The sequence below is a fragment of the Anolis sagrei genome, chromosome 1 (assembly GCF_037176765.1).
Source record: "Anolis sagrei isolate rAnoSag1 chromosome 1, rAnoSag1.mat, whole genome shotgun sequence".
NCBI classification, from domain to species: domain Eukaryota; kingdom Metazoa; phylum Chordata; class Lepidosauria; order Squamata; family Dactyloidae; genus Anolis; species Anolis sagrei.
Genome location: NC_090021.1, coordinates 303,559,044 through 303,577,976, shown reverse-complemented (window position 1 = coordinate 303,577,976; position 18,933 = coordinate 303,559,044). Strand labels below are relative to the sequence as shown.

Genomic DNA, 18,933 nt, shown 5'->3' with positions numbered 1-18,933 from the left:
CGATCACCAGATAAGAATCTGATTTTGCAAGTAATTGTGTCTTAAACTCATACACTGCTGCTCTTCCAGCATTCAGTCATGCCATATACTGTGTACTGACAGTCTCTAATCTAATTATCAACCTAGGGATCATAACCAGATACAGTGAAGACATCTGTCCTTGCGCTTTGCTACTCTGCTGCTGAATACGCATGTCCAGTATGGAATACATCTCACCATGTTCAAGCAGTAGATGTCTTAATGAGACATGCCACATTATCACAGGAAGTCTATGCCCAACACTGCTGGAGAATTATACTGTTTAGCCGGTATTGCATCACCTGATATTTATTTATTTCAGATATTTGTACCCTGCCCTTCTCAACCTCCCCCCCCCCGCCCCCCCCCCCCCCCCGGGGAAGTAACAGCCAGTAATAAAAGGAACAAGGCATTGGCATCTCAGGCCCATCCTCTGTTTGGATATCAGCCAGCATGCCAATGTCTTAAATCAAGAAACAGCTTTCAAAGATCTACAGAGATATTTGCAGGAACACCTCAGCAAGCGGAGTCCAAAAGTACCAGGCTAAAACACGGGACATCAATCAGTGGTTGATACCAGATGAGAAACTCCCTCCTGGGCACACAGAAGACTGGGCGACTTGGAAGGCGCTGAAAAGACTGCACTTCGGCATCATGAGATGCAACACCAACCTTAAGAAATGTTGCTACAGGGTGGAGTCCACAACATGGGAGTGTGGAGAAGAGCAAACCACAGACCACTTACTACAATGCAGTCTGAGTACTGCCACATGCACAATGGAGGACCTTCTCACAGCGACATTAGAGGCACTCCAATGGCCAGCTTCTGGTCAAAGGACATTTAGCATAATGCCAAGGGTTTTTTTAACTTTGTATTTTTAAATGCATATTAAATGCACAACCTTTTCACACTTGAGGCACTTGAAGTGGCCAGCTTCTGGTCAAAGGAAATCTAGCATAATGCTAAGTTTTAAACTTTGTTTTTTTTAAACTTTGTGTATTCTCAATTTGCTTCTGACACGATAAATACATCTGATTATCGGATAGTTGTGTATTTCCCTAGAGTTAACCTAGTAGGACTCTGACTCAATAAAACTTACTCTACTGATTTGTGGTGGTGCAAGTTTTTTATTTATTTGCTGCAACAGATTTCAAATTGGTAGATTTATGGAAATTATGTAGTTGATGTTGTTGTCTGAAGCTGGGGCTCCTAAAAATGTTGAGGTTCAGAAATGACCTGTAGTTACTCCGCTGAGCTTCCGAAGCCAGAAAAAGACTCTTAGCTGGGCAACATTGACAAACCCCCTTATTTTCCCACCACCTGATCAACTCACAGAAAGCTGAAGCCAAAGATTATGTAAGGATTATGTAGGTAAGTGCAGGGCGTGCTCCTATCCCACTCCGAGAAAGTCAAACCCATCATTTTGGAATAACAATCCATGTATTGTTCAATCAAGAAAACCTTCCCCTCTGCCAGCTGATACCAATCAGCAAACATTGTTTCCCCAAAATAATCCCTTTCCAGGCTGATGAGCTCCTTCAGGCAGAAGGGGGTGGCTGGCGTGTTTACAGAAGACCAGCTCCAGAATTCCTCAAATTAAAAGGTTTATCAAGTTTCCCGCCATACTATATACCAATCGCAAACTGTAAACCTTGCAACCATTTATATACTTTTGAAGCAATAAGACTGTGGATTGTAATTTGTATTGATCACCCTAAATGTCTATACCAGGGGTCCCCAAACTAAAGCCCATGGACTGGATGCAAAACAAACTTCAGCCTTCCAGAGGTTTTGGACTTCAACTCCCACCATTCCTAATAACACCAGGCCTTTTCCTTTTCCAAGTGACTGAGGAGAAAAAAAGGAAAGGCCCAGAGGCTGTTAGGAATGGTGGGAGTTGAAGTCCAAAACAGCTGGAGGGAAGGCCATAGTCTTCTTGACTATGGAGGCATGAGCTGTGGCAGTCAGAGTGGTCAGGCTGCATTCATTCTACAGTGTAGACCAGGCCTGGGCAAACTAGGGCCCTCCCTCCAGGGTTTTTGGACTTCAATTCCCACCATTCCCAACAGCCTCAGGCCCCTTTTGAGGGCCTGGGCAAACTTGGGCCCTCCCTCCAGGGTTTTGGACTCCAATTCCCACCATTCCCAAAAGCCTCAGCACCCCTCTGAGGGCCTGGGGTTTTTGGACTTCAATTCCCACCATTCCCAACAGCCTCAGGCCCCTTCTGAAGGCCTGGAGGTTTTGGACTTCAATTCCCACCATTCCCAACAACCTCAGGCCCCTTCTGAGGGCCTGGGCAAACTTGGGCCCTCCCTCCAGGGTTTTTGGACTTCAATTCCCATAATTCCCAACAGCCTCAGGCTCCTTCTGAGGGCCTGGGCAAACTTGGACTCCAGGGTTTTGGACTCCAATTTCCACCATTCCCAAAAGCCTCAGGCCCCCTCTGAGGGCCTGGGGTTTTTGGACTTCAATTCCCACCATTCCCAACAACCTCAGGCCTCTTCTGAGGGCCTGGGCAAACTTGGGCCCTCCCTCCAGGGTTTTTGGACTTCAATTCCCACCATTCCCAACAGCCTCAGGCCGCTTCTGAGGGGAAAAAGGAAAGGGCCTGAGGCTGTTAGGAATGGTGGGAACTGAAGTCCAAAACCCTTGGAGGGAGGGCCCAAGTTGGCCCAGGCCTGCTTAGCAGCTCCTCCTCCTCCTGCCGGGCCTTCGGGAGGCGCTGGGCTTGGAGGAGGAGAAGGAAGGCGGGGAGGAAGCGTCGCGGCGGAGGAGCGGGCCTTGCGTCTCCCAGGGAGGCCCGGCATGAACAAGGCGGAGATGGCGGACGAGGCCCTCTTCCTGCTGCTCCACAACGAGATGGTGGCGGGCCTCTACCGCGCCGCCGAGCAGGGAGACGGGGTGAGTCAGTCCCGCATGAGACCCATCTCCCTTCGGCCTGGCTACACCGCTTTCACTGCCTTGGCTCAAGGCTACAATCCAGATATAGGTGTCTTTAGGCCTCCCTCCACTCCCAAAGAATCCTAGGCCTCGCCTCACTCAGATACAGATCCTGTGATCCCATAGCACTGACCCATGGCCAGTATAGTGGTGTCAGACTGCATTACTTCTGCAGTATAGATACATCTTCTCTGTCTGTCAAATTTCCCCATTGCCGGAGGGGGGGGGGGGGGGAGGAGGCCTTAATATCAAAACAGAGATGATGCCAAAGGAGCCTTTGGGGACTTCCCAAATTCCAGAAGTCCCAAATTCCATAAAGCAGGCCTGGGCAAACTTTGGCCCTCCGGGTGTTTTGGACTTTGAATTGAATTGTGGGAGTTGAAGTCCAAAACACCCGGAGGGCCAAAGTTTGCCCAGGCCTGCCATAGAGCATGACAGGTACCTTATACACATCCTTCATCCTTCTTATTTGCAGTTTCCCCAATGTATGCTCCCTTAAAATCATAGAGTTGGAAGAGACCACATGGGTCATCTAATCCAACCCCCTGCCATGACATGGGTCATCCAATCAAAGCATCCCTCACAGATGGACATCCAGCCTCTGTTTAAAAGTTCCCAAGGAAGGAGCTTCCACCACCAGGGAAGGAACTTATAATTCTTGATAATTTTTCTTATTATTATTTGCAGTTTCCCTGATGTATGCCCCTTTAATAGCTTATAATTCTTGATCCTTATTTTTATTTGCAAACTATAATGTTTCCACCCTTCACAGCTTACTTCTCAGTCCTTGTTATTTGCAGTTTCTCAAATGTGTGCTCCCTTAATATTATTATGTTATGTATTGTCGAAGGCTTTCATGGCCGGGATCACTGGGTTGTTGTAGGTTTTTCCGGGCTGTATGGCCGTGTTCTGGAGGCAATTTTTCTCCTGACGTTTCGCCTGCATCTATAGCAAGCATCCTCAGAGGTAGTGAGGTCTGTTGGAAGTAGGAAACATGGGTTTATATATCTGTGGAATGACCAGGGTGAGACAAAGGACCCCTATCTGCTGGGGCTAGCTGTGAATGTTTCAGCTGATCACCTTGATTTGCATTCAGTGGCCTGGAAGCGCCTGGGGGGAATCTCTTGTTGAGAGTGATTTTATGTGCCTGTTTGTTTCCCCTCTGTTGTTTTGCTGTTGTAATTTTTGAGTTTTTTAATACTTGTAGGCAGATTTTGTTCATCTTCATGGTTTCCTCCTTTCTGTTGAAATTGTCCACATGCTTCTCTGTGTAGTCTGACATGGTGGTTGTGAGAGTGGTCCAGCATTTCTGTGTTCTCAAATAATATGCTGTGTCCAGGTTGTTTCATCAGGTGCTCTGCTATGGCTGACTTCTCTGGTTGAAGTAGTCTGCAGTGCCTTTCATGTTCCTTGATTCGTGTTTGGGCAATGCTGCGTTTGGTGGTCCCTATGTAGACTTGTCCACAGCTGCATGGTACACGGTAGACTCCTGCAGAGGTAAGAGGATCCCTCTTGTCCTTTGCTGAACGTAGCGCTTCCAGGCCATTGAATGCAAATCAAGGTGATCAGCTGAAACATTCACAGCTAGCCCCAGCAGACAGGGGTCCTTTGTCTCACCCTGGTCATTCCACAGATATATAAACTCATGTTTCCTACTTCCAACAGACCTCACTACCTCTGAGGATGCTTGCCATAGATGCAGGCGAAACGTCAGGAGAATAATTGCCTCCAGGACATGGCCATATAGCCCGGAAAAACCTACAACAACCCATTATTATGTTATGTTATTAATATTATGTTATTAAGTTTTGTGTGATTTTTGTCTTGTATTTTATGTTAAATGTGCTTTGATTTGTATTGTAGTATGTTGTGAGCAACTTTGGGTCCTATTAGAGAGAAAAGCAGGAAATAAATAAATAAATAATTGTTGTTGTTGTTTATTTGTTCAGTCGCTTCAGACTCTTCGTGACCTCACGGACCAGCCCACGCCAGAGCTCCATCAGCCATCACCACCCCTTGACTATCCTCTTGACTGAACAATTACAATAAGTAAAGCAATAGTAGTAAACTGTTCTGGGGAGGGGGTAATTAAAAAAAAAGTTGCCTAGATTAGCTGCTGCTTTATTAATTTAGAAGCTTCTTTTTGCATTGTCATGAGTTCTTACAGCACAGAATTCTTCTGCCCATTTCAGGTGTCATATTGAACTACTGTAAAATCAAGGAAGTGAAGGAGAAGTGCTAAAAACTTTTAAAATAATTTAAATTATGTGTGTATATGGTCTATGTGTGTATATACACATTTGCACTTATCACAAGATCATCTTTTTTTTTACCTTTTAGGAAAATGGGAAATGCATCACTAAACTGGAAAACATGGGATTTAGAGTCGGACAAGGTTTAATAGAAAGGTGAGTAAAATCCATACATTCTTAAGATATTCTCTACAGACTTTCCAGTAGGTTTCCACCTATCCTTCTAGAAGTAGCATGCTAATTCAGAAAAAAAATTATTTTCAATAAAGACTGAGTAATTCTGTAAGAGAAATTGTTTATAATGATGTTCTGCATCTATAGAAGTGGTCGATTAAGGGTTAGAAAAAATGGCTGCTAAAGTTTGTAGGGTTTTGTGAAATCAAAGGGTACTGTCTTGAATAAGGGAGTGTGAAGGTACTATATATTTGTCTTCTGCAATATGCTATACTTTATATTACTCAGCTGGTTTGCATCTGTGGGGCATCAGTGCTATTTTCTTTTACTGCTGCTAACATCTATCCCCACCAAACAGTTTAAAAAGAGCAATACAAATGTTAAAACAAATAACAGTGTGATAAAAACAGAATTAAAATTGATTGGTTCAACTTGAAGGCTGCTAGGGGTGTTTTAGTCTGATACGTTTATTTATAAAAGTGATGTTTGTAGACTAGACTTCTCACTGCCAGCCAAGATAATGTGTTGGCATTTCATCTTTCTTTCCTGTTCAGCAAAGTGGTCAGATTGTCACTTTCTAGATTAAAATGACTCCCACCATTCCTTAACAGACTTGCGAGGCCTGATTGGAACTGCAGTCCTACAATACTGGGAGGATTACAATTTGTCCACCCTTTTCTATTTAGGGATTGTTTCTGTATGTATTTTGTTATTTTAGTGACTGCTGTTTTTTCACTCATGGGACAACATGTTGCTTCTATTTTGGATTGCTTTCTCTTAGGTTTACCAAAGATACTGCCAGATTCAAAGATGAATTAGATATAATGAAGTTTATCTGCAAAGATTTTTGGACGACAGTATTTAAAAAGCAAATTGATAATCTCAGAACCAACCATCAGGTATTTCTATTTTAAGAATACAGAATCTAAAGAGGGATTATCCATTCTGTGTATCAGTCAGTATTAATATCGCATCAGAAAGTGTGTGTGTGTGTGTGTGTGTATGTATGTATGTATTGGATTGCTAGGAGTTTTCTGGTCTGTATGGCCATGTTCCATAAGCATTCTCTCCTGATGTTTTGCCCACATGTATGGCAGGCATCCTTAGAGGGGATACACACACACACACACACACACACACACACACACAGAGAGAGAGAGAGAGAGAGAGAGAGAGGGAGCACTTTTATTGAGCATCAGAGACAAATATGTCCAATTAAAATAGCTGGGATTTTACTGAAATATATAGTTATTAGAATAATCAAGTTAGCATTTTTTGTATTCAGTTCAAATTCCAACAGTTTTAACTGAATGCAGAAAGGTACAGTCAAAATGATCCAGGGACTGAAAGAGACCTCTTGAACAAGATGATAATTTTTGTGTTTTTTTAGCTTAGAAAAAAGTGTGTTGTGGCGAGAGATATGATAAAGATGTATACAAATATGCATGCTGATGAGAAAGTGGGTAGAGGGAAGGTTTTCTCGCTCTCCTAATATAGAATGGTTTGTTGAAGCCGAATAAAGAAAACTTTAGTGTGCAATAAATCAGCTGTGTAGGGAGAGAGGTAAGTGTGTGTGGATACACATGCACTAACCCCAGCCCTCCCTTCCAAGTAGCTGATTGACATGAGTACAGTTATATCCACAGAGCTGTACTTGACAATTGAGTCAAAAGTGGTTCTTTGCCTTCTTGTGGTTACAGAATATGGTAAAGCCTCTGAAATGCCTCCCCTCAAAAACACACACGCAAACTTTGCATATAGTTTATTGCACTATATATATTGGAAATTGATTTCCTTCATATAGGCCCCCTCTTCTTAATTTATGTCCCTTATTTCTCCTTAATGGACCCCAGTCTGGAAGGAAACCAAATTACAATGAACCTTTAAAAAGATCAACATTTTTTCCTTCAGGGAAAAAAATCAATGAGGACAAGAGAAACAGGAAAAGAATTAAAATTGGGACAGAGGGAATCATTGCTATGAATCGATGCCCTCCAGATTCTGTGGAGCCAAGGCTACGAACATCTAATATAGTGTATACTTACATGCATGGTTCCTAGCTAAATTGTCATACTAACAGATCTTGCATGAACAGCCAAGGCAAAGGCAGGCTACACATGCAATAAAAGAAGTTTAATATGGAAAACATTGTTATCCACTTTTGCAGGGCATTTATGTACTTCAGGATAACAAATTCCGTCTCCTGACTCAAATGTCAGCTGGGAAACAGTATCTGGAACATGCTCCTAAGGTATGTATTCTGATGTTCATCATAGTAGCTCCAGTTGTGGGTTCTTCTGTGTGTTGGAATGTAAGCCCTACATAGTTTGTTTTGTGTATGTCTATGGAAAGGGAATGAAATTGCAGTTCTCTACCCCTCCAAACACTTGTGGGGTGGGGACAGAGGAAACTATGCTTGCACAAGAGCTGGCACAGCTGACTTCCTGATGAGAATAATGGGGAAAGCACCCTCCACCCTGAAGGCCATAAAAGCTAAAGAAAAAGGTGCTCTCCCGGAGATTCCTGCCCTGCTGTCATGAATCTGGGCTTGGTAGCATTTCCATTATAGTTCTTCCTCTTGTTTGCTTAGTTCCTGTACATTTATGCTGAACTTCCCTGGCATGGAAGAAATAATTTTGTCTCATTTTTTCTTTAGTATTTGGCATTTACTTGTGGATTAATTAGAGGTGCTTTATCAAACCTGGGGATAAAGAGTATTGTTACAGCTGAAGTTTCGACAATGCCAGCATGTAAGTGCACTTCTTGTTAGTAAATGTGAGGCGTTTGTATTAACCATCTCTTCCACTAGATCAAGCAGTTGTTCAGACACTGTGACATGCATAAAATATAAAATTAGGTAACAAATGAGCAATACATCATAATCATTACAAGGATTGAGAAATGTGTATCCAAAGCAGTGGTTCCCAACTCAAGAGTTTTCTGTGAAGTTGCCATGCAGTGGTGAGCTATGATTTTTTTTAAAGGGAAAACAAAAAGTCACGTCATCGCGTCCTGCATAGATTTGTCTGCATAAATGTTTAACGATCTTTCGTTCGTCAGGTTAGCTTGTTGTGATGTCCGGGTTCATGCACAGTGATTGACTCTATGGAATGTGGGCGATGCTCAGCTTGTGATTGATTCTTAGTGATGCATGTACACTAAATGCCTAGCCTTGTTTCTTGTGGGTGACAATGTTTTCTCTTTGATACCAGCAAATTCTCCAAAATATAATAAATTGTATATTGACATGAATCAAAAGATCCCGCTTCTAGAAATCTGATACTCAGCACATTGCATTATTTCCCTCCTTTGACCAGTTGAGCAGCCAGCCAGGAGCAGTCAATCACAAACTGAGCAGTACTGTAAGGTCCAGGCACAATAGTCGTCACTGTAGCAGTGCCAACAGCTCTAATTTTTAATGTATTGGGGTCGCTGGTCACTTTGCCTCTATAAAATGGGGTCACAACTCCAAAAAAGTTAGGAACCACTGATCTAAAGCAAAACCAGGGGTCTGGGCTAAATCCAGTTAGTTCCAGCTGGATAGATGGAGCCAAATCAGTGGAAATTCTGCATTAAGAATAATTTTAATGGCTATCAAATTGGGGCCATAATTGGAATTGGTGCACAGAGTTTGGAAAAAAATAATTTTGGGCAACAGTTGGAATCTACCAGCGACCCAGGACTCTAGGTTACATTTAATCTCAATTTGGAAAAGTTTTTCTTTGCCTAGGTTGGAGATTCTGGGGGATTCCAGAAACTTTCCAAGCTCTTGTTAAGTCCTTCCTAGTGAAGTGCCAAACATAATAGGACTCAATCTTGCTCTAGATTTCACAGCTTTTTGTACATGTTATGAAAGATGTCAAACTGAACCACTCAGTGTTCCCCCCACCTCTGTAGTACTAAGCCTTATGTATTTGGATCTTTGAGGGTCCAAAACTTTCAATAAAATGCCTGCTGATTTCAGATAAGCATTTGTCTTTTAGTAGAAACGTATAGGATCAGCTTGTAACTGTGCTTTACATAAAAAACAGATCTGTCAAAATCCCAGTTCATGAAAGTGGTGGTGGTGACAGCCAAGGTATTTTTGTTTGTTTGCATTTTTGGGCCTAATGCTTTCTGTGGAGGGTCTCCACAAAGTTCCCCATACTTGAGATAGATGGGTAATTGCTTCTGTTGTGAAAGGTAGATATACTTGAACTTTTTTCTTTTTTTGCAGGCAAATTTCAGGTGATGATACAGAAGATATAGACCTGTACAGAATCTGCTTCTTCATTTGTAAAATGATAAAATCAACTGTATATTTTATTTATAATTATAGCTACATGCAGCTGTCAAATGTTCTGTAAAACTGCAAGTAAACGTCAGACCAATGGCCACTTTTCACATCTTTTAAAAAAAGTTATGTTTCATTTTTGTGTCTCCAAAATGTATTTTACATTGTAAATATGTAATGGAAACCTTAATTAAATGTTGAATTCTAATATCTGGTTAAATGTGCAGTATTTTGATCCAGCCATGAAGAATCTGTTCAAAGTACAAATTCATCCAAGATTGTCAACTGAGGTGACATTTTAACCATTCAAAGAAATACGCTAGTTTTATCTCACAAAAGTTTTTTTAATTGCAGTCTGAGAAAGACTTATGTTGTGTTGTGTTTACTGTAAGACACAAATACAGCAGTCCCATCAAATACACAACTGAATTTTTTTTGAAAACTTTATTTAGAAAACATAAAAATTCTTATACAGCATGCGGATTAGTTTGATACAATCCTGCATTTTAATGAGATAAAATACCGTGTTCTTTATATCCGTAATGAACTATGTAGGCACTCTGCTGCTGAACTCTTCTAAGCTGAGTTTGAAGTAACACTCTTGCTCTAAAATGTTCACAGATCTTCTAACCCACTTTAGCCAGTGAACTCATGCTGCAAGGTTGGACGTGTCTGCCATTCTTTGCACTGGAGATCCAAAGAAGTTAGCTGATATCAACCATAACATCTTGTGCTTGTGTGTTCTCTCTCCAGATTTTTCAGGTTGCCTCATCAGCCAGGTCATGCTGGTCAAAATATCTGTAAGATGGTTAGGAAAACTATTTAATTGTGTATATTAAGGAAAAGTCTAACACAAGACTTAATGAGTTTAGGACACCCATAGAACACTGACATCCTAAATAAGGGTCAGAGCTAAATTTCTTAACAACCTTTTCAAGAAAGCAACCTATTGTGCCAGCCCATTCAGTGTGTAACTATAAAGTCTGAGTAGATACTACACAAATGGTTATCAGGTAAACAACAGAAAGGTCCCAAACTGCTGCTGCCTGATCTGGGATCTGACATGGGACATTAAATCAAGTTGAAAGGAATACTCTGAGAGTTGCTGGAATATAGTTAATTAATTCCATTGTGGAATCCATCTTTCTTGTCCTTCAAAAGAGATCAGGCTCTATGATAGCTAATAGAACATCCCAAATGTTTCTGTTGGGAAACAATAAGTGATCAGAAAAAAAAACCCATAGGAGCAGGCATGCTACAAGTTATATGCGGGATACAGTAGTTGCGTAAGTAATTTTTCAGTCAATATATAATATATAGTCTTCCACACTATTTTGGACTATTGGTTAATATGAATGAATTCCACTCATAATCCATGTTGATTTAATCTCCTAAAATGTTACACAGAATGTCAGAAGTCCCTGTTGTATGAGTTAGGCTGCAGCTGAAGGGGTAGTGAAGGTAAAGGAAGGGATCTCTGAAAAATAGATAGGAGGCAAAATTCTAGTCACAGAATGTGCTTCTTCTGATTTGCAGGGCTCTCCTCCAAGCTCTCCACTAGTCTGCTTCTGCCACTGCATTGCATGCATTTAATCTAGAACCAACTAGGTGACGAGGCTGATGCTAATATGCTCACTGAAAAACTTTTTTAGGACTTCAGAAGTGAAAGTCCACAACAAGTCACTGAGGGTAAGACTCAAGTTTATTTTTATAGTTCATCTTATTTGCCATACCTGCCAACTATACAAATGATCAAATTTAAGGCAGACACTTTTTCATCGTTCTTATTCTCCTGAAACAGAATTGGGGGGGGGGGGGGGAATAAAGAATATTTCAATACATTACAGCAAATATGATTAGTATCAATGGTTTGATACATGTTTTGCAAATATATCAATCCTCTAAAAGTACTGAACACTGAAGAAAATTTAAACAACTTGGAAACATTCCTTGATAGAATTTTGAAAGAAATAAGCTACTTGAATGTACACCCTGGACATTCCACAGATATATAAACCCCATTTTCCTAGTTTCCAGCAGATCTCACAACCTCTGAAGATGCCTGCCATAGATTTGGGTGAAACGTCAGGAGAGAATACTTCTGGAACATGGCCATAAGGCCTGGAAAACTTACAACAACCCAGCTACTTCAATTTTAGACATTCACTACTCCATTAAGTACTGTCAGTAAAATAATATTAATATCAAAACTCTAGGATGTAACTTCAACACATATAATATCCAACATCTCAAATTACTGTGCTTGGTCATGCTTTGAATTATCATTCACAAACCTATCAATGAAACAAAATGATTTTTTTATGACTAGCTAATTCATAAATGACATCTTCCTCCATTTCCTTCCTGCAGTTATGAGCTGATTTCACTTACCTCCAAGGCTCTCACTTCAGAGCACTGTCTGGCCAATTGCCGGATCAGAGAGTGAGCTTCTGGTAACAATGGTTTTTCAAGACAGGCCAGCAAAGCATAAAGCCATCTGCCCTGGAGAAATGTAAAGAAAGCTGCAGCGAGAATTGAACGTACTATTTTATCCCACTTAAGTGAGAATATGGCTGTTGTCATTTTAAAAAATCAAACAATGTTGGGATATAAAGTCAACAGCTGCACCCAAGTATAGAAAACCAGACATCACAAAACTGCTGGAACTTACTTAGGGCCCCAATCAAGCCCAATTCAGACATCTAACAAATCATGACAGAACCTGGTGCAAAAGCTTTCGTATTGTACATGCAGAAGCTCCTTACCTATCACAGTTGTAATGACTCAATATGACTTATTTTTATAGTATGTAATAAGTAGAACTTTTTGATATACTGTAGGTAGAAACCACGAGTATTTGTATTAAGGATCAAAGGCAGTCCCCAGGTTATGAACAAGAGGGATTCTATAGGTTTGTTCTTAAGTTGGGTTTGTATGTAAGTTGGAACAGGTATAGGTTTAAATGTAACTTCAGCCAAAAATTTAAAAATAAGAATGCAAGTTACCAGCTCCGGAGTAAATGCCTTCTTTCCAAGCCAGTTTGTCAGGTATTCCAACACAGAAGTTACTGTTGCCTTTGAAGAGAAAGAAAATCAGTTATGAAAATATTCTTGATGATTGAAGTTTTTACCCTATATACCTCTGCCAGAATCATCCAGTCAATTTATATTTCAGGCAAACACAATGGATGATACAGCAATCAGATGACCAAAAATATAGTATCAGTTGGTTGAGTGTATGTTTACAGCCATCTTGGCAATGTAAATATGACTTTATAATTAATAATTCCATAATGCTGGTATTTCATTTTGTTCAACAAGTTTTAACAAATTGGAGAATTTACTTGCAAGTGACAAATATTCTTGCAAGCTTACAAACAAATGACAAGTGCTTTGGGAGCAGAGTACACTGCAATTTTCAGTAACATTAAAGTAAAAAAAAACTTATTGATTATTTTGAAAAGATAAATTATAATAGTCGAATATCTAAACAGAGCAGCTAAAAGGAGTTTGTCATCAATCAAATTATTTTTAATCAGGTTTTTAAATATTTTACAAAAATACATTTGAGATTCAGTACAATGCGGTTTATCAATTCTTGACTCACAACTATCCAGCTAAAACAGCTGATGCACTGACAATAACTATAACAGAATACACTTTAAAATTTAACACATGAGTTGGAAGAGAAAAGATGGGTACTGTCATTTGCATAACTAACAGCATCTCAAAATTATTCACAGAGTGAAAGAAATAGTGCTACCTGATTCATTCTACTAACAATGCTCAGCAAAGGAGGAAAGCCAATCTGAAAGAAAAGAAATAGAGCTTTTTGTATGATTTAAATATATTTGTAGAAAAACAAAATTAGCTTTAGACATGAGGACTACAATGTCATTTAAAAAAATCATAACACTTCTAAATGTGTTCACATGATTATATTTGATCAGGTGCTAAAGAATCAGTTCTATGTGCCAAAAAGAAGTTCCATGTCTACAATAAATTATTTCTGAAGTATGAGGCAACATTGAGAAACACTTTGCTATACAACGAGTCTGGTCTGTCTGAAGAAGGGGCTGATAAGGTTTTGTACTTATTTTGCCAGACAAAGATTACATGCAAATGCTGCAATATTACTGACTTCTGTGTCAACAATGGACTGGGATTTGATCATTTTGTTCTATAAACTGTAGTACTATTAAGCTGCAATCTTATATGCATACCTGGGAGCAAGTCCAATGAATTCAAGGGGAGTTGCTTTTGGGTAGACATACAGAAGACAACACTATAATGGCATAAAAATGAACACACAATATTTTATATTACATGAAAGGGAGAATTTAAAATGCCATTCATGCCACTGATAAAACTCTGGGTCATGATATGCAACATTGGTTCAGTTGAACATTCACCTGCACATAATCAATTCCTTCATTGTCATCACTGGATACTTGAACTGCTTTTTCAAAATATAATTTTTCACCCAGACAAAACTTTTTCCAGGCTTCTTCATCCTCAGATCTGGGCTGAAGAATATAAAGATGTATTTTATTTTTCTTATACAATGAAACAATTTTTTTTAATGAGAATGATGTGCAATTATTTTGTTGCTTATTATATTTATGTAACTTGTGTTTTATGTAATGCATGGATTTATTATTTATATGTTGGGTAGGTGGTTGATTTTTTTTTGTATTATGTAGTTGTCTTTTTATTTTTTGTACGCCACTTTGAGTCTCATTTGTGAGAGAAAAGCGGGATAAAAGTAAATTAATAATAATAATAATAATAATAATAATAAGAATGTATGTTTTGTACACGGATAGAAAAAATTGTCCATCTTTCCCTCAAAAGTTGTCATTTTTCTACTTGAAATTATGTATTTGAAGTGTATAACTGTTATTGCAGCATCACTAGGCATCATTATGTAACTCAATAACAAAATAAAAACAGAAATTATTCATAAACAATTACATTTGACAATAAATAGAGGAAGTGCTTTGACAACTACAGTGAAAATGTTAAATTCTACTCACAATGGCTACATTACTATCCAGTTGCTGTGCCTTCCAATGATCCCTATGTTTGTTCACATTCTGGAAGATTTAAATGAAAACCCTGTATCAATTTTTCTTGGTATAATTAATTAGATAAAACACTTTGTGATCAACTAATAAGGGCACATTATTTATGAGGCATCAGATGTTTGAAATTATGCTTAGCATGTACCTGAAGATGGCAAGTGCCATCTTGTAAGAAATTTCTCTCTGGTCTCACATAAGGAATTATTCGTCACAAGTGTAAAAACCGATATTACGTCTTCCCATCTTAGAATTACTGTTCTAAATTTATGCAGATTTAATCAATTAATTGACTTCAACTCATGGTCAACAAAAGCTTCTTTAAATGGATGACACCTTATTAAAAAAAGGAATTGACAATATTCTTGACTATAAAACTAAACCTTTGCGCCATATTTTTCAGGACCCCAACATTGAGCTAAGGGATCTCATTTGGGGTTGGGGTCCATAGTTTAAGAAGCAGTGCTCCAAAGCAGTACTTCTCTGACATAGGTGACTGCCAATTTTTTTCCAACATGTCAGGATCTAGATTATTCCCTAAACTGCAGAGGGCATCACTCCATCTTCATTAGATATTGACTTATAAATAAAAAACCTAGAAAGATAAGATAAATGTGTACTTAAATGGAAGAGGAAAATGCTCCGTTGCATTTGTTGCTGAAAACTGGATGGAAATACAACTAAGAAATAACATCTGGTTTGTATCTCCTGATGGGTTGGGTTTTTTGTCATCCCCCCTAGTTTGGAGACATCAGGGGGACATTATAGGTAGTTTGAAGGCATTTAGAGCTTTTTTTGGGGGGGGGGGGGTAAAATGGGGGGGGAATATGAAGATCTAGAAAGGTTGGGAATCTTAAGGGCCCATAAAAAGCAAATATTAGCTGCAAACCATATTTTTCCCCACCTCTGTCATACAATATAATTAATGTTTTATGCACATTCATTATTTACCTGACGAATGGTTGAAAAGTGGGCCACTTGTTGCTGCTGCCATTTCAGTGTTGGAGAGTAACCTACTGGGGCAGGCTGGCACCCTGAAAGCTGAGAAAACAAAAGCTATTGATATTGTAAGAATTCGGTGGTGTGCAATTTTAAGATTAAGCAATGTCATTGCATTTTCAGACTTGATTCTGCAAATCTAGACTCATTCCATTTGAATTGTGCAAAGTATACGTACAGTCCTTCAAAAGTATTTTAGAAACTAAACAGATGGGGTCAGGTGAACACACCCTGAAACTGTCTGATGTTAAAAATGACTATAAGCACATTCAGAAGCTTCTCACTAATGAAGTAGCTCCATTGAGAAGCTTATTAATTCTTTTCTTTTAAAAACAACTTACTGAAATATTTACAGTCTGTTTCTTTTTCAACTTCTTGGGATCTATTTGGGCCACAACAACATCAGGACAATTTGCAGCTTCAATTCTACAAAAGAAGAACAGATGTCTGAAATTTGAAATACTTAGTAATTTCAAGAGAAGTATAGCATATGTATTATACAGGAATCCCTCTACTGTCACCTACTATAACTACTCATGAATATCATCAGAATCTTGACTACTCTTTTCCCACAATTTTTTTTGCTAGGTATCACAGAGAAGATACAGTAGTGAAAACACTTTGGAAAAATGACATTTTTAATCGAAACACGTAATGGACCATGAGAAATAAATAATATATCACTGAATATCTTCAGAACCATTCCAACATACACTCTCTGACTTCATAGGTTTTTAAAAAAGACTGATAAGAAATCAATCAAGTGCTACTTTCCTCATAGTTCTTTCCATAGTAAGAAAAGTGTCATCTCTTAAAAATTGTATGCCAGCTCATTGCATTGGTAAGTACTTTCAAAGGTCTGATTTTTAGATGTTCAGGTCAACCTATTCTTTAAATTCTAGCTCTTAACATTCTTCTATCCTTGAAAACAAAACAAGATGTTAAATTCCCAAATCAAAGAGACAAAACTGGTGAATACGTTTCCTTCTTCCCACTTTCAGAATGAATATGTATTTATTTATTTAAACCTTCATTTTTCATTGGTTTTAATTACAACTTTGCATACTGCTTGGTGAGGTAAAGTTTTCAGGACAGGAAGATGTCAAGCATGAAGGATGTATTTTGCTTTCTGTTAGAACTCTAAGATCCATCAACTACAGCCATGCGCAAGATAGTGATGTGGGGAAAAATATATAACACAAAGCAAAATAACAAAGTGCCATGACACCTTAATTATTATTAACACAATTTATTTGGCATAAACTTTTGTGGATTACAGATGCATCCAATGAAATGGGTTGCTCTTCTTCACAAAAGATTATGTGAAATGTAACACTTTTGTTTTTAAGGAGCCATGTGTCTTCTTGACTGTTTTTTTCATTTTTGTTTCTAGCCAATTGGTTCATAAGGGAAGAGCACATGTACATATCCATCCTAAAAAGAAGCACACTACAGATTATTAGGAGAGCAAAATCAGGAAATTCCTTGAAATTGACAGATGCTGACAGAACGAAACTCAACTATTCATTATTCCCTCTATCTCAGTGGTCCTCAATCTGTGGGTCCCCAGATGCTTTGGCCTTCAACTCCAGATATCCTAACAGCTGATAAACCAGCTGGGATTTCTGGGAGTTGTAGGCCAAAACACCAGAAGACTTAACAGGATGAGAACCACTGCTCTAGCTGAAGTCCCATTAGCCATCTTAAGAACTGACATTGAATTGTTGACATATCAAGAGATGAAAGGAAAGTCTGAAGGTGAATAATGCATATTTAATTAGGACAGATGGACAGACTCAATTAAAGAAGCCATGAACTTGAATCTGCAAGACCTAAGCAGAGCTGCCGATAACAGGGTGGCTTGGGGAGCATCTGCACTGCAGAATCAATGCAGTTTGATACCACCAGAATTATGTTGGCTTCATGCTATGGAATCATGGAAACTGCACCTTCACAAGGTATTTAGCCTTATCTGCTAAAGACCAAACTACAACTCCCATGGGTTCCATAACATTGTCATGACATTTAAAGCAGTATCAAGTAAAGATAGGTAAAGGTTTTTCCCTGACATTAAATCCAGTTGTGTCTGACTCTGGGGTGTGGTGCTCATATCCATTTCTAAGCCAAATAGCCGGCGTTGTCCGTAAACACCTCACAGGCCATGTGGCTGGCATGACTGCAAGGAGCCGTTACCTTCCCACCAGAGCAGTACCTATTGATCTACTCACATTTTGCATGTTTTCAAACTGCTAGGTTGGCAGAAGCTGGGGCTAACAGCAGGTGCTCACGCCACTCCCCGGATTTGAACCTGCAACCTTTTGGTCAACAAGTTCAGCAGCTCAGTGCTCTAACCCACTGCACCATTGGGGCTGGTATCAAACTGTTTCAATTATGCTGTGTAGCTGTCCCTTTGGAGATCTCTCATTCACAGGGTTGCCTTAAATCGCAGTTGACTTGTTGACTTTTACAGCAATGATAAGAGTTGCCAAATTAAAAATGGGTAATGACTTCTTTGGGGGAAAGAGAGCAATTTAGCAGGTGCTGTTTTTCATGTAACCTGGTCACAAGCAACCAATGCTGAAAGTGCGCAAGAATTCTGGGATTTGTAGTTCTGCGAGCTATTTAGCCGTCTTCCAACAGGAAGCTCTGGTGCCTAATCAAACTACAAATCTACAGCATGGAGTCATGGGAGTTAAAGCCATGTCAAACTGCTATAAGTAGGCATGGGCAAACTTGGGCCTTCCAGGTGTTTTGGACTTCAACTCCCACCATTCCTAACAGCCTCAGGTCCTTTCCTTTCCCCCCTCAGCCGCTTAAGGAAAGGGCCTGAGGCTGTTAGGAATGGTGGGAGTTGAAGTCCAAAACACCTGGAAGGCCCAAGTTTGCCCATGTCTAACTGTCTCGGCGGCCTAGGCGCCCCACTTACTGGACCCGCTTTAAGTACTCCTGGGGCGTCCTGGGGGGCACTGTGGGGTCGAAATCCTCCGTGAGATCGCAGTCCCCCACTGGAAGGAGCCGAGGCATCAGTTCCTCCACCCCAGACTCCATGGCAGCCCCTGAAGCACAGTCTCCCTTGTTATTATTGTTGCTGCTGCCAAAGCTCTTCCTCCCTCAGGCCGCTCTGGAGTCTGGGGCTTATCCTACACACTCCGCCGTCAGGCAAACCGAATGCGCATGCGCACACAGCCACTCCGCG

General features: G+C 39.8%; 2 protein-coding genes across 3 annotated transcripts; one reads left to right on the top strand and one right to left on the bottom strand.

Annotated features, from left to right (window-relative positions):
• Window positions 1-2,664: 2,664 nt before the first annotated feature.
• Window positions 2,665-9,866, top strand: TRAPPC6B (trafficking protein particle complex subunit 6B). Its single transcript, XM_060758963.2, has 6 exons — window positions 2,665-2,920; window positions 5,300-5,367; window positions 6,167-6,284; window positions 7,553-7,636; window positions 8,042-8,135; window positions 9,602-9,866. Exons 1-6 carry the CDS (start codon window positions 2,825-2,827, stop codon window positions 9,631-9,633), a joined length of 492 nt encoding a protein of 163 aa, XP_060614946.1. The 5' UTR covers window positions 2,665-2,824; the 3' UTR covers window positions 9,634-9,866.
• A 275-nt stretch (window positions 9,867-10,141) lies between these two features.
• On the bottom strand, window positions 10,142-18,916 carry GEMIN2 (gem nuclear organelle associated protein 2). Of its 2 annotated transcripts, XM_060758934.2 has the most exons (10): window positions 18,664-18,915; window positions 16,079-16,163; window positions 15,690-15,779; window positions 14,694-14,753; window positions 14,070-14,183; window positions 13,421-13,465; window positions 12,664-12,732; window positions 12,050-12,160; window positions 11,392-11,450; window positions 10,142-10,456 (listed from the first exon to the last, which is right to left on the bottom strand). In XM_060758934.2, exons 1-10 carry the CDS (start codon window positions 18,783-18,785, stop codon window positions 10,417-10,419), a joined length of 795 nt encoding a protein of 264 aa, XP_060614917.2. In that variant the 5' UTR covers window positions 18,786-18,915; the 3' UTR covers window positions 10,142-10,416. The 2 variants fall into 2 exon arrangements, with proteins under 2 accessions (XP_060614917.2, XP_060614925.2); XM_060758942.2 differs by lacking the exon at window positions 14,694-14,753 and having other exon boundaries at window positions 18,664-18,916.
• Between the last annotated feature and the right edge of the window lie 17 nt (window positions 18,917-18,933).

Coding starts and splice junctions, on each gene's coding strand:
- TRAPPC6B (XM_060758963.2), top strand. CDS start 2,825: ATGAACAAGGCGGAGATGGCGGACGAGGCCCTCTTCCTGCTGCTCCAC. Junction 2,921..5,299: donor CCGCCGAGCAGGGAGACGGG/GTGAGTCAGTCC, acceptor TTTACCTTTTAG/GAAAATGGGAAATGCATCAC. Junction 5,368..6,166: donor GGACAAGGTTTAATAGAAAG/GTGAGTAAAATC, acceptor GCTTTCTCTTAG/GTTTACCAAAGATACTGCCA.
- GEMIN2 (XM_060758934.2), bottom strand. CDS start 18,785: ATGGAGTCTGGGGTGGAGGAACTGATGCCTCGGCTCCTTCCAGTGGGG. Junction 15,780..16,078: donor AACAGACTGTAAATATTTCA/GTAAGTTGTTTT, acceptor TTGTTTTCTCAG/CTTTCAGGGTGCCAGCCTGC. Junction 12,161..12,663: donor AGGCATTTACTCCGGAGCTG/GTAACTTGCATT, acceptor ACATTTCTCCAG/GGCAGATGGCTTTATGCTTT.